This window comes from Thunnus thynnus, chromosome 23 (genome assembly GCF_963924715.1).
Source record: "Thunnus thynnus chromosome 23, fThuThy2.1, whole genome shotgun sequence".
Classification (NCBI taxonomy): Eukaryota; Metazoa; Chordata; class Actinopteri; order Scombriformes; family Scombridae; genus Thunnus; species Thunnus thynnus.
Window position 1 is genome coordinate 7,650,437 of NC_089539.1, and position 14,999 is coordinate 7,665,435.

The 14,999-nt window shown below is 38.1% G+C and overlaps 1 protein-coding gene across 2 annotated transcripts; it reads right to left on the reverse strand.

The window, feature by feature from the left end:
- Positions 1 to 2,087: 2,087 nt before the first annotated feature.
- On the reverse strand, positions 2,088 to 14,857 carry LOC137175619 (plexin-C1-like). 2 transcript variants are annotated; one of them, XM_067581406.1, is made up of 17 exons: positions 14,690 to 14,857; positions 12,170 to 13,286; positions 11,684 to 11,806; positions 8,844 to 8,978; positions 8,656 to 8,753; positions 8,477 to 8,582; positions 8,223 to 8,388; positions 7,533 to 7,635; positions 7,157 to 7,232; positions 6,147 to 6,188; positions 5,909 to 6,042; positions 5,099 to 5,278; positions 3,976 to 4,084; positions 3,434 to 3,616; positions 3,183 to 3,350; positions 2,791 to 2,890; positions 2,088 to 2,421 (listed from the first exon to the last, which is right to left on the reverse strand). In XM_067581406.1, the coding sequence occupies exons 2-17, from the start codon at positions 13,178 to 13,180 to the stop codon at positions 2,375 to 2,377; spliced, it is 2,781 nt and encodes a 926-aa protein (XP_067437507.1). In that variant the 5' UTR covers positions 13,181 to 13,286; positions 14,690 to 14,857; the 3' UTR covers positions 2,088 to 2,374. The 2 variants fall into 2 exon arrangements, with proteins under 2 accessions (XP_067437507.1, XP_067437506.1); XM_067581405.1 differs by having other exon boundaries at positions 3,955 to 4,084.
- Positions 14,858 to 14,999: the final 142 nt, after the last annotated feature.

Sequence of the window (14,999 nt, forward strand, 5' to 3'; positions counted from 1 at the left end):
AAATATTGATTCTCAGTAAGGCAGCAGGCAGGTCGGATTGTGCTGCTCTATGACCAATCCACATATGAGAACGGTCCCTGAGTATCTGACAATGGTTTGCATGTCATAGCCTATATGATGCCCTCCAGCTAGTCCTTGAAAATGCCCCGTTTTGAACAGCGATTCTGTTACAATTACACAAAACAGGGAAAAACAGTGAAGGCCCTTTCCTCACGTCCCTCAACAGATGGGACTTTGGACACATTGTCTGGTGTAAAATGTCTCGTCCAGCTGATTTTAGAGACGGAATCCTGACATGAAGGACTAAACTGTATAATGCCCTAAAACTTTTTTTCTATCTCATGGCCAACAGGTCTGTCCGCTGACACCTTATTTTGAGACCCCATCATCTCGACCCTTCTGCAGGTTGGAACTAAACTACTACAGATATCTGTTGATATCTGAGTGACATCTAGTGTCCGCTTTGTGAATTTCTTTCTTCTAGTTGATGCTGGAATGCAGCAACTACGTTGTTAACGAAACAGGTGGATGCAAATGTATTATTTGCTGAAATCATATAGGCTACTGTACTGACGGTGACGATCGGCGCATGTAGTCCGTTTGGTATTTTAAGGTGATTAAATATGTCTTAAAATAAATGAAAGCAGCAGCGTTTCCCATCTCCAGTTCAGAATAGTTGTACTGACTCATATGAATGAGACTGCCTTATATCACCTTTATATTAATGATAAGAGACAAATGCATGATTGCAGAAAGCAACTTCTTCATTAACAGTAACCTTAACTTAAATGTAGGCTATTTTCGGATTTAATATTTAATATAGGCCTATTTTTTAACATTAATTTTTCATGTGTAGGTGTGATATATGGCTTCTAGGTGTTTCAACTATTTTCACTGTAAACCTGACAAAAGGGGTAGTGAAGAAAAAACGGTCCAATCGAGTGTGAAGAGAAAGTCCTGACTGATTAAAGAGAAGAGAAAATGTACAAAAAGGAAAATAATTGAAAGAAAAATAATATTACATCGTCACAATATAAATGATTATGCATTGAAACATTTAGGCTACTGTGTGCATGTTAGCTAAATGTATTTCTATGTCTATACTTTTTCTAAACAAAAAGGCTAACTGTAAAACAATTAGTAACATTGTGACTTATTTTCTTCAATGGGAAAAATCCAGCTAATGTTCTACTTACTCCATTTTGTGAGTTCTTGAGGTTAAAGTATGTATTTCCTAGTTAATGTAGGCGAAGTCTTGTTGTTTTCTTGTCGTAGTTTGATGTTCCGTTTTCCATTTTTGTTAATTAGTTTAGCTAACGAGAGGCAGGTGTTTACTAGCCTCGAGCGGTCGACATTTCTCTGATCTATGACGTAGTTTTTATTTTTTTTCACTTGTTATTTCACGTATGTTTCTGTCGTCAGTTTTTTTTTTTTTTTTAAATTCTTCTTAGGTTTAGTGTTTTTTTGTGGAAATTTCTATATTTTTCATTATTATTATTCCAAATTCGTGTGTTCATAAACTTTTTTCCAATTTAATTGCAAAGCGAACTTGAGTCGCTTCCATAATGTTTTATAGGCCTAAATCATATTTGCCGATGTTGGAGAATGGAGTCTGTAATTAACAGATCTATAATTTGTTTTGCAGAAAGTCATGTCTAACGTGTCTCACATCAATGTTTATGGCTCAACTGGGGCAGAAGTTCTGCACCACAGTGTCTTCGGCAAGATTGGTCTGCTGCTGGATGAAGCTGTTGGACTCAACTCAACATCTTCTACAGGTGAGTGTAAATCTCACTGAGGGTAGCAATAGCAGAACAGGACACCACAGAGGTTTGTCACCTCCAGTATGACAGCTACACAAACTTGTTGATGATGCACAATAGATAAGTTGTGGTTTTATTATTTGCTAGACTATTTATTGACCAATTGCAGCAACTACCAGGAGGTTACCAAGCAAACAGCAGAGACTCCAGGAAGGAGACTCCAAGCAAAAATATTGTTAACATAGCTTCAGATGTTGATCATATGATTGCCAGAAAGCTCTCTGATATGCTCTACTCAATAAAGGCAAAATGTACACAAAAGTCTCTGAACATAATAAAACAAATACATTTTAATTCTTCAAGTGGCCTCTGAGATAGAAACTATACCTGAGTTAAATATTAAAACATAGAAAGTGGTTGCAGGATACTGTAAAAGCCCAATACTATACCACACTTACTGCATAGTTAATGTTGCTTCCCTCTACATATACATTTTGAGACTACAGAGTGTGGTGGAGAAATGAGTATCAATGAAGACTAAGAATAAACATGGCGTATTATATGTTCATCTTGATGTTGGAGTTGCAAAATGTTGGATGATCAGAGCTTGTTCATCTTGCACTACGCTTCTTTTTCCACCAGCAGATAATCACCAACACTGAAAGACAAACACAAGCTGAATCAAACCAAGCAGAAAGAAAAATAGAATTTCATTCATAAAACAGTGATGAAATGAAGAAGGTCTGTTTGACCTTACTGGGTTTTTGAAGGCAGAGTGATTTAGGATTGATTTTTTTTTTTTTTTTACTGTGACCTGATGATGGCGCTAGAGGAAAAAATAATAATGGATCATCAAAGTTATTACTGTTCATCCTGATGGACGTATGAATATCTGTACCAAATTTCATGATAGCATTGAGGCAATAAATGCTATCAAACAGACATCATCATATCTATCAGAGATTAATGTCACTGACTGGACCAAAATCATTCAACCCTTTCAGTCAACCCTCTGTAGTGTACTTACCAACAATAATACAGGGTATCAGCAGGAGACACAGCGTCAGAAGCACCTGATGTGAAGAAGACGGAGGTCCTAGTCTTACTGTCTTGTCTCCATACTTTATCTGGAAAACAGTGATGGCACTGCATTTAAAAAATGAATTTTACAGCAGGAAGTCTCATCAGAGCAGTGGGTCAAAAAATGTTTCCTCTATGTATGATTAATACTTTAAAGGAAGCATCACAATCTGAGAGCCATTATGTTGAAATCAATATACTTCTAAGGATTTTGCTGTGATATACGTTAATTTCCTGCTACCTTGACCAACCACCCTCAGTAATTATAATCACAATAAAGTCTGGGTTGTATTCTTTATTGTAATATTTAGCTTGTTGCGGTTTGTTTGAAAGACTTACCAACAAGTGTTGAAACTCAGTGTTGGATGTGCTTTGAATTTCACAGATAAAAACGTCAATCTCGTTATAGTTTTCTTTGGTTTTCATGTTGCAGAAGTAAGGCTTTCCTTCCTGGACGCCCCATACTGACAACTCTGCCGTAGTCATCTTCAGTTTGTCTGCTGTTTTCTAAAAGCACAACAGAAGCAAATGCTAGCCTTTTATGAAGTGACGTCATATGTTTGTGCATGTGTGCTGGAAATATGTTGTACCTCTATGTTGATCATGTGCTCATTGTTCCCAGTCCTTGTGGACGTGAAGCTAGTAAACTCGGGGTCTGGATAGTAGGTGATGCTTGTGGGGCAGTCCACGGTTGCATTGGCAACTTTCAGAGACACAGTGCTGGTAGAAATCCCCTGAGTATTTTCAGCTGCAGGTGTGTCATAAGTTAGAATCTGCAGTAAAAAAAATGCAGTATATATATGGCATTACGTAAACTAATGAGTCAGCATTATGTAACATTATACAATCAATGTGACATTGACATAATGTGACATAAGTCAATGTCAACAACATATGGTAACAAATATAAGACATGAAGGTGATGTCAAGAGCGATGACATGACATTAATATGTTATTATATGACATAAAGCAGCATTACATACAGTATACATACACATGACAGAACATGACGGGATAATTTGACATGATACAGTCCAAAATGTACTATAATTTGGTGCATGTTGTGATATAATGTGACATTGTGCTGTAATGCAGCAATGCATGACTTACTGTGCATGCTTGTGGATCCACCTGAGAGTTTCTGTTTTGAGGAAGCCTGACTTCCTGCGGGGCGTGACTGTGTATGACCCCTTCCACAAACTCTAGCAGGGATCCCGTGACTTGGATCTTCCTATGTCCACTACAGGACAGAGAGTAGCAGCCAAGCAGAGGGAAGGCATTTTAATACACATATGATACCACAGAAAGTTGATTTTAACATGATAACCTAATATGATGCAACTTGAGAAATCTTATACGGGTTGCCTATATATGACCTGATTATTTTTAACTGAAATAAAAAGGAACCAAGAGTATAAGTCTAATCTCCACGAGTTCCCGCAAGAATTGGTATCACAACCATGATTGATGATAAACCACCGTTCAAAGGTTTTATTTGTCACATACAGGGTTAGTGTCAAATAAAACCAGTCAAATTAGTTATGATAACTTGGTATCATCACAGTAAATATATAATATGGAGATAATTGTGTTTTTCAATGATTTAGACACATCCTATCAACCAGCATTTACCCAATGACTCTTTCACTTTGAAATGGGCTGCAGAAGCTGATCTCAGTGATGATGGTCTGGTCTTGTTTGTTCAAAATCACTATTCTACTCATTAGATTAGCATGCTACATGTGGCACTTTAAATTTGTCTGAATGACATCATGAGAAGTCATTCTTTTTCCAGTGTGAGAAATGAAAACCTCCAATTCAGCTCAGTGCTTCTTTTCTAATGGTTTCAATATTTTTAAGCTGACAGCACATGACACCTGAGTGCCAAACGCACAAAACCCACAAAACACTTCACATTTAAAATAATGTGGGAAAGACATCACCTAAAGAGAGGTTCATGCTAATTACGTTGCCAAAATGCTAAATTCATAGAAAGTATTCTTCCTCATATCCTCTTTCACTAATATAAATTATATCAGCAGTTTGTGATGTTCTGTTTATGACAACTTTGAGCTTTAATTTGGAGGAAAATCTGATATTAATCATAGCTTTGAAATGTGTTCTGCAGCGCCGTAGCTGCAGGAAATACTGTATCTGACCTGTCTCGTCTTATCCTCAGAAAAGCTTCTTCCATCAAGTCTGTATGTTTGTGTTGGGAATATAATAATAAAAATACTAATAAATCCTTTCATACCTGATCCAGCTGCTGTTTGGTGTAATGGCAGTGCAGGCTGGTAATGACCTGTAGGTGATTTTAGAGTTGCCATGGCAACTACCATCTGGGAGGAGAACACATACTTTGACCATGCCTTTACTATCAGTACTGGGAATGTGGAACGTCAGACTCACACCTGTGTTGTTCCATACAGGAGATCTGACCAGAGAACACAGGATGACAGACAGAGAGAAATGGAGAATGTCATTAATATAGCAAACAACAAAACATTAACATACAGTCAGGATAGAAAGATGGCAAAATCAGCTTAAAAGCAGGTCTATGAAGTCTTTTAATTGTTCTATAATAATTGGAAACATCCAAAATTGATCCAAAACTCCTAAAGCAGAAGCACACTGTGTTTAGTTTTGAGTTGACAGAGGGTGTGTCTGAGCAACGATGCTGAGAAGTAAAAGGGCTGTTTTTACCTTATAGGGAAATGCCACAAATTTGACTGTGACACTGTGCTAAAGATAAAAACTGCGGACTGTCAAGATCAGTATATGCTCTATTGACAATTAATAACCAAACTGAAGTTATAGTTGTGAGTTATTAACATGTATAAATCACAATATAAGTGGATGTGTTTTCGTGTACATTGTGTGTGGAGCAGAAACACGTTTTACAACACAAATCCAGCTCCTGCACATTCATAAATACTGCCTAGACAGTCACTCAGGCACAATATATTAATGATTAATGTGGGTGAAACTGCCATTTTGAACTGTGATTTATCAAGTAACGTAAACTTTAGACACCTAAATAAATTCAACCTCTAAACTGACTCACTCTCGTGGAGTGCAGTCCATGTCTGCCTGGATCCTCACTCTGGTCACGTCACGAAGGTTATGACCTGACAACACTGCGCGGTTTCTGCCGTAGAAAGACACGACGCTGGGAGTGATGGAGGAGATCTCTGGCTTCTGATGGTAAAACAAGCACAATGTTTGTAATGTGTTATCTCCTTGTCATGTCTTTAACCTCAGAAAATGTTAATGAGGGTGATGTTCAGAGAGTTCAGACTCACAGAAAAGTTCATTCCTGACTCCACCATTTGGCAAACACTGTACTGCAGAAGGAAGTAAGAGGAAGAAATTCAGCAGGTTCAACATTCACTGTTAAGGTACTATTTGAACTTTAGAAATGTAACTATTTGTTTCCCAAATGTTTAATTAAGGACATTTTGGGGAATTTACTAATTTGCTGTGGTACCAAGAGATGAGATATCAGTTGGATCTCTGAGTGTAGTATGTAGATTCAGAATATGTTTCAGCTTACGTTAGTTTGATGCAAACACTTTGAATGAGGGAAACAGCTCTCCTACCTTTGTCAAACTCCTATTCTGTCTTATTCACATGTTTTATGTGTATGATTAACACATGTAGAAGTAGCTCAAATGAGACATCCTCAAAGTGAAGTTGCCATCCTGTTACCCCTTTGTTCTACGCTAGGCCATTAGGCTATGTTAGGCTAGGCTAAACAACGATATCTATACAGAATAAGTAAATCTTTGCATTAGCAAAGCCATGGGCAGCATATAATGTAACATATAAATATTTGATATTTTAAGAATACAATGTTGGTTGACTATGAAAATGATGACTGAACTAACTAATCTTCTGTCTATAAACTTATTGGTAATAATTACTGTTTGTTTCCAGTATACAGGAAGCTAACATGATTTACTAACTGCTTGTTGAGCCTTTGCTGCTGGTGGATGTCGAGCTGACAGTCTGTTGAACAATATATTCAGTGGATGAATGATGAATATGTACTCAAACATTGCGGACAGTGGATTAAGTAAGATGACGTGGCATCTGCCAATCTCTCTGTCTGGTAATAAAAACAAATATCTGCATATTAAGGAAGTGGTATCTAATCAGTATCACTCACAATCTTCAAATTTACAGATGTCTCAAGATGAATGTGGTGATATACTGATGCTCAAATGTAGCACATGGAAATGTAACATACATGTAGAACATATATAATGTCTGGAAAAGCCTTTGTATAGAGGATGAATACATGTATTCTTACATTCTTTACTCCTGCAGTTGCCCAGGAACAGCCATTTTGGCTCCAGACACATCCGACATCGATACACTGCTGACACCTGAATAGAGAAAACAAATGTTACCACCTCCATTGAGATCAACACCAATGTAACACTCTAGTATGAACCATGATGACTTGATACAACACAAGACCATGAGATAGTAATATACTCTTCCTGATGATGAAACACAACCAGGAAAAATGGCTTTTGTCTAATGATTATGATTATGTGTTGTGTGTATGTACAAACACATATTAGTATAAGTTTTTTCAGCTCTATCTTCTGTTAGTTATATTATTAGGTATTATTTGTCCACATTAAGTGTCTTTGATTTCTTGAAAATGTTTGTGAACTTACAAGACAGAGGTAGGTGGTCCTCTGATGTCAGAACACTTCATTAGCTTCAGTTGTTCCGACCACTGATTCGTCCCAAGTCTAATCGTTACTGTGACAGCCAGGCCTGTTATTTCAAACATTACAACAAAAAAATAGTCGTAGTTTTCAGCAATTCATATGTTTATATGCGTAAAACCATATTGTGAAACAACAGAAATTTGTGAACTAGCAGAGATTTTTTCGTCTCTTCAAGCCAGCTCTAAATTTAATATCTATGGCTGTCTTGTGCTTTTTTGGGTTATGATGCAAATCAATGAGTGGGGCTGCTTTTTTTGCACCATTGAATTAATTTATTGAATTTGTGGTTGTCAGGTTTTTCATTCTGGATTAGCCAAAACACAGATTTTATCAAGTTAAATACTCTCTCTCAATAACAGTTTAAAAAAAAATTATCACAGTTTTTATATCACTATAATATAATGTATATATTACAGTAGGAGATTTTTTTTTGATATTATCCACTTCATCAGTTTTTTTTTTTTTTAAATTTACACTAGATATTCTTATTAAAAGAAGCTAGAATCAAATATCAATTTAGTCAAGGCAGTAAAGCCCAGTGCTCTTTGTAGTAAAGGTGCAAGCCACACAATTAAATGGACATATTATATTATATATATTATTCTGTTTATATTATACTTAAAAGTCACTGACCTTCAGCAGGAAGCACACTATTTGAGAGGATGCAGGTGCATTGTGGGAACTGTGGGGGAGGGCCTCCCCTGCTACAAAACTCATTGGAACTTGCAGAGATTTGACAGGCGAAATTAGACGTCGCCTTCTGACCCACAGTCACGTGTGTCTGGATGTTTAGTGTGATCTGAGAAAGGTCAGGATGTGATTGTTTAAAAGAGAAACAAATGACAATAAGAACTTATTATAAATAAAAGCTTGAACATGATCTGTACCTGCTCAGTGCCGTCCTTTACAACATTGTAGGAAACCATTCTCTGCTGGTAATCATCAGGAATGGATAACCAGTCTGAATCTGGGCATTCATCTTCAAATGTGCAACTAGGAAGAGAAAATTAAATTATTACAGGGTTCATAACTGTTTGAAGATGTCATCTGCAGATGTGTGTCTGACCTGTTAGAGCCACACCAGACACAGTGTGGATCCTGTGCAGACCAACATTCCTGCAGAGTTTTGTATGTGTTGCACTTTGACACAGGTACACGCTTCATCTACAACAAAACACAAACATTCAGCAACATTGTGACAATATGGCTTAACATAAGGCATTGCACCACAGTACACATGTACAGTAAACCTACCTGGTTTTGAAATGCCATATAAACATGTTTATGATCCACTTTATCCAGATGTATTTTGGGAAACACTTTGCGGTCATCATTGGACCTGTAGAGCACCCTGGGACATGTGGTGTGATAGTTGTTGTCCACAGCAAGCTGACAACAAGAATGTAGCTTTGGTTATGTTTCTGAGAGACTGAGCTACAAACAGAATGTACATCTAACAAGATCTGTACAGGAAGTGTGGATGATGCAACATTTCCTGCCTCACCTAAAATCATGTGGTGACTATATATATGTAGTGTTGCATATCTTGGAACATCTATGATTTGTATGATTTGGCAACTCGTAGAGGTCAAGCCACTAACTATGACAACCAGCATTTAAGTGATACTCTAAATCTACAATCTTTATTTTGATAATCAAACACACATCCCGTGCAGGGCTGAACAGCGATATAAAATTTCAATTTTCTTCATCATGAGGAAAGCAGTTCAGGCCAGGCTGTATATGGTGACAAGTAAAGGTGACACGCTTTCACATTTGAAACCTAAACATAAAAGCTTCGTCTCACACCACTACTATATCATATTTCACTTCTCTACTGTCCATTTGTATGCTGAGTGTATTCCATCAGCAATTGCTTCAACAAAATGTGGCTGAACACCCTACTTTAATTGGAATGTGTAAACTTCAAACTGGATGATAAAACAAATATTTAAAGACTCCCTTGAGACATATAGAGACATATACAGGCTGTCATTGTAAATAAGAAACTGTTCTTAATGTCTTGCCTGGTAAAATAAAGTTAAATAAATAAATTTTAAAAAAAAAATGTTATATGTAAAAATACGTTGCTTTGAATTATAATATGTGTCTGATATGGTTTTTACACACAAGGTTCAGTTTGTGTTGATTCCTTTCTTAAAATTACATCTCCCCCTTCTCCCTCATTGAAGAGTCAATGAACATGCAAATATTGCTTATCTTAAAAGTTTAACTAGTAGACACAGTAAGTCTTTTATTTCACTGAACAGTCAACAGTTTTCAATCTGGTTCATGATCTTTAACAACAAAAAGCTACATGGACTGATCCTCTAGAATTGTTTTTTGCAATTTTTTTCCTACCATATCCTGCCCAATTATATATGTAATTTCATAAAAAATGTAGATTTTCTTAACACTTGTGAAAGTAAACTGGGCGCTTTTCCACATTTATGTTCAACTCTTTAATCATGCGAGTGAGCGTGTATAAAGAAGCTCTGCAGAATATTAATGATTTCATCAAGGTGATGGAAAGAAGACAGATCGATGATGTGATGTCGAAGTTACAGAGAAATAAAGAAAGGAGTGATGCAATTATATTTGAAGATTTGAGTTTGACTTTCAAACTGAAAAATCAAACTGGAAACGTCTCCTGCACTTATAAAGTAGTGATTGGCTTGAGGTCAAAATTACATTATGTACCAGAAGCATTTCAGCATCTTACATCACGTGCATAATGTAACAAGAGTCGTTAGCTGGTGAAAACATCACCTTTTCTCCTCACTGTGACTTAAAGTTACTTTATTTCAGATTTTTACAAGTTAATACGTAGAACCAGCGGCGCCGGAATGAGTTTAGTTATGATCTGACCGACGCTATTTCAGCCATAACTCTAATGTATCTCACTTCGTAATGGTCACATAATTTAGTAATTAATGTCATAAAATAGAGTGTTTCAAGAATAAAACATGAGACGCCACTTTTGCTAAAAAGAAAGTTGTAAAAGAGGCTATGATGAGTCCTGCTAACTCGACGTCTAAAGACGCAGAATATCGAGTTATTTTGGTGTGTGTAGAGGTGTGTTTGATTACTCCGCAGAAGCCTTGTGTCGTTTTCGGCCGATTTAATGAATGTAAACACAGTTCAGGCCGTGCGTAACGGCACTGCGCTCTGGCGCGGCACTTCTCAGCGGCTGCGGACATAAGCGGAGCGACCGACTGAACACCTATGGGAGATTCAGGACTGACATGTTAAACAGCGCTCTCCGTCACAAACATCAAAATGAGGGAATATCTTTTTGAAGAATGGTGTTCATGCGGATTTAACAACATATCAGTCCTGCTGCCTTCAGTTGCTGCAGGGACTTAATGAACTGAAGGGGAAGCTTTTCATTCAGTATAAAGCAGCTGTGGACAGCAGATGCTGTAAGAAGAAGAAGAACCCTCATTCATTTATAGATCAATGCCGATGCTTTAAACACATTAAACGTTATTTTCTGTTTTCTGGGTGTTTTATTTGAAAAGTATTATTTATATTTCAATCATTAATCCGTTATAGTAGCACATTAACAGCAAGTATTTAGTTTTCACTTGTTGATAAAATCACCAAAGTGGCAGCGGAGTGACTTTGTTCCAGAAACAGACGTGGTTCTGATGTCTGAGACCCAGTTTCCATAAAAAACATCAACAAATCGCTTTGCGCTGCTTCTTTGCGCGTCTCCTCCCGGCAGTTTGCCGTTTATGCAGCACTTGGCACCACAAAGCAAATTTCAAGGTCAGGAAAATACCAAACTGTCCGTGTGCTGCTTGCTGATGTTGCATTTGGTGATCAAATTATTTAAACTTGTCTGAACTGGCAGCCGCGGTCCTCTGTGTTCTGATTATACGGAAGAGGATTAGGGTCTCATGAAAAATTTGAGTTCTGGGAGACAAAAAAGTGAGGACAAAAAGTCTCGTTGTCCCCCCTATTCTGACACCAGTATGTAGAACAAAATAGGATCATCATCTGTGTTGTTGAATTGTTGATCATTAATCATTTCTCTCAATAGTAAAAGTTTTTCAATAATGGATAGACTGCATATCACTGTTAATACACACCTTAATGACTTGCCCATCTCCCGTCCCAACGAAGAAAACCATCCAGCTCTTGTGTCTCACTGCCAGCACAGAGGTCATGTAGTTCTGTCTGAGGAGCACCTTCTTTGGCTTCAGGGTCTTTGGCTGAGAAACACAAACACTGGTATCAGTTATGAATCCAACAGGTATTTGTAGATGTCTGATCTGTTGAGCTTTCAGGCTGGAAACAACAAACATCAAAACAATTAAAGCATCAAATTACTCAACCTGTCAATTGTTTTCGGACTTTGATTGTGTAATAGGTTAAGCCTCAGTCAGCAGGGCTTAGTTCCTCGGATAAGATTTCAGCGGCTGATATGGCTGCACCTTGAAATTACTGTTTGTCTCCATGATTTATTATTAATTTACGTTAATTTACATGTGGTAATGTCTGTCCTCTAATGCTTAAAGTACGTCTTAGAGGTTCAATGCAAGCAGGTGAAACTTTTTTGCAATACAGCGACCAACCTTAACGTTTCTGTTGTCACAATTAACAGCGTTGCAGAAATCTGGATCCTGATCGGTTTTCAGGGTGAGATCCGGACTGATGTCAAACATGACCAGCTCGGTGTTGGTTTGTCCTCCGTCCACACTGAACACGCCGCTCCAGAGCACCGGTAGCCCGCCCGGGACCACCGAGGAGGCCAGAAGTCTGCTGTCTTTATCTCCACTATCAGAGATATGGAGAGATGCACCCCGCAGTGACTTCACCGTCTCGACCTTGTTCGTTTTAACTTCGAACCAAATGAGACGAACTTTGCTGCCTCCTGCGTCTTGAGGCACGTTGGAGAAAAGATAGATGATTGAACTGATCTGAAATCCGTCCACAAACTCAGTGAAACTTTTAGTTCTGAACAGAGGGGTAAAGGAGTCGGCAATAAAGGAAAATATGCCTCCTGTCTGCTTGTTATTGGTATTATAAAGATACACTGCCTCTGAACGAAGGGAGCAGCCGGTCGTTGTGGATTTGTCTTGCTGTAAGGCGGACAGAATATAAGTCTCAGGACTTGATCTCTTCACATCCACCAGGAATGTGACGGACGCGCTGCTGCGCTTCACGGATCCCACAAGGACGTATTCACTGTACAGCACCTTAGAGATGTCTGACAGGTCCAGCAGCTCGCAGTAGCCGCATCCGTTGTCGGTCACACCGCAGGTGATCAGAGTGCCATTGTTATCAAACGGCAATAATACGTTGACACTAAAAGTTGCGTTCCACTCATCCCTCTCGGAAACCCGGTAAAAGTGCTGATCATCCGCCCCTTTATCTCCCTTCAAGATTCCTCTCTGGGTCAGACTCTGGACCAGAGTCAGGTCGTGGTTCAGCTGGTACAGCTTCTCGTCAGTGGCGACGTAAACGGTGTTGGTGGACACGGCGAAGTGGCGGACATCTCCATCAAAAATAAAATCTCTATCCTCCTCCAGGCACCGACCTGGTTTTCCCAAGAGAATAAAAATCAGACCAGACAGCAGGATCATCTTCTTGCAGCAGTGGCAGCAAAACGCTCATACTTTGACGGTCTGCAAGTCGCTCTGCACTCCGCCACAGTGTCACTGGAGTCGTGCGTAAAAGCGCAGTGCGCGCCTGTTGAAGAGAGAAGTGCTGAAAGTGGGAGGGAGCGCCCAGCGAAACCGAAAACTATCAGACATTTTCATTCTGAGATATAATGATTTTGCAGCATTTGTCCTTCTTGTTGTACGTTTTCAAACAAAGTCTATACAGGAGTCTCTGCATGCAGTGATGGGCTATCTGCTATGTCTACACCGTGAATAAATATTGATTCTCAGTAAGGCAGCAGGCAGTTCGGATTGTGCTGCTCTATGACCAATCCACATATGAGAACGGTCCCTGGGTATCTGACAATGGTTTGTATGTCATAGCCTATATGATGCCCTCCAGCTAGTCCTTGAAAACGCCCCGTTTTGAACAGCGATTCTGTTACAATTACACAAAACAGGGAAAAAACAGTGAAGGCCCTTTCCTCACGTCCCTCAACAGATGGGACTTTGGACACATTGTCTGGTGTAAAATGTCTTGTCCAGCTGATTTTAGAGACGGAATCCTGACATGAAGGACTAAACAGTATAATGCCCTAAAACTTTTTTTCTATCTCATGGCCAACAGGTCTGTCCGCTGACACCTTATTTTGAGACCCCATCATCTCGACCCTTCTGCAGGTTGGAACTAAACTACTACAGATATCTGTTGATATCTGAGAGACATCTAGTGTCCGCTTTGTGAATTTCTTTCTTCTAGTTGATGCTGGAATGCAGCGAATACGTTGTTAACGAAACAGGTGGATGCAAATGTATTATTTGTTGAAATCATGTAGGCTACTGTACTGACGGTGACGATCGGAGCATGGAGTCCATTTGGTATTTTAACAGATAACTTGGTATTTTAAGGTGATTAAATATGTCTTAAAATAAATGAAAGCATCAGCGTTTCCCATCTCCAGTTCAGAATAGTTGTACTGACTCATATGAATGAGACTGCCTTATATCACCTTTATATTAATGATAAGAGACAAATGCATGATTGCAGAGAGCAACTTCTTCATTAACAGTAACCTTAACTTAAATGTAAGCTATTTTTGGATTTAATATTTAATATAGGCCTATTTTTTTAAAATAAATCTTTCATGTGTAGGTGTGATATATGGCTTCTAGGTGTTTCAACTATTTTCATTGTAAACCTGACAAAAGGGGTAGTGAAGAAAAAACGGTCCAACCGAGTTGAAGAGAAAGTCCTGACTGATTATAGAGAAGAGAAAATATACAAAAAGGAAAATAATTGAAAGAAAAATAATATTACATCGTCACAATATAAATGATTATGCATTGAAACATTTAGGCTACTGTTGCATGTTAGCTAAATGTATTTCTATGTCTATATTTTTTCTAAACAAAAAGGCTAACTGTAAAACAATTAGTAACATTGTGACTTATTTTCTTCAATGGGAAAAATCCAGCTAATGTTCTACTTACTCCATTTTGTGAGTTCTCATGGTTAAAGTATGTATTTCCTAGTTAATGTAGGCGAAGTCTTGTTGTTTTCTTGTCGTAGTTTGATGTTCCGTTTTCCATTTTTGTTAATTAGTTTAGCTAACGAGAGGCAGGTGTTTACTAGCCTCGAGCGGTTAGTTTTTATTTCTTCACTTGTTATTTCACGTATGTTTCTGTCGTCAGTTTTTTTTTTTTTTTTTTAATTCTTCTTAGGTTTAGTTTTTTTTTGTGGAAATTTCTATATTGTTCATTATTATTATTCCAAATTCGTGTGTTCATAAACTTTTTTTCC

What these genes read in the sequence shown, in the direction of transcription:
- LOC137175619 (XM_067581405.1), bottom strand. Translation starts at nt 13,180, where the DNA reads ATGATCCTGCTGTCTGGTCTGATTTTTATTCTCTTGGGAAAACCAGGT. An exon ending in GTCTGGTGTGGCTCTAACAG is followed by an intron (nt 8,583 to 8,655) that starts GTCAGACACACA and finishes TTCTCTTCCTAG; the next exon opens with TTGCACATTTGAAGATGAAT. An exon ending in GATACCCTGTATTATTGTTG is followed by an intron (nt 2,422 to 2,790) that starts GTAAGTACACTA and finishes TTTGTCTTTCAG; the next exon opens with TGTTGGTGATTATCTGCTGG.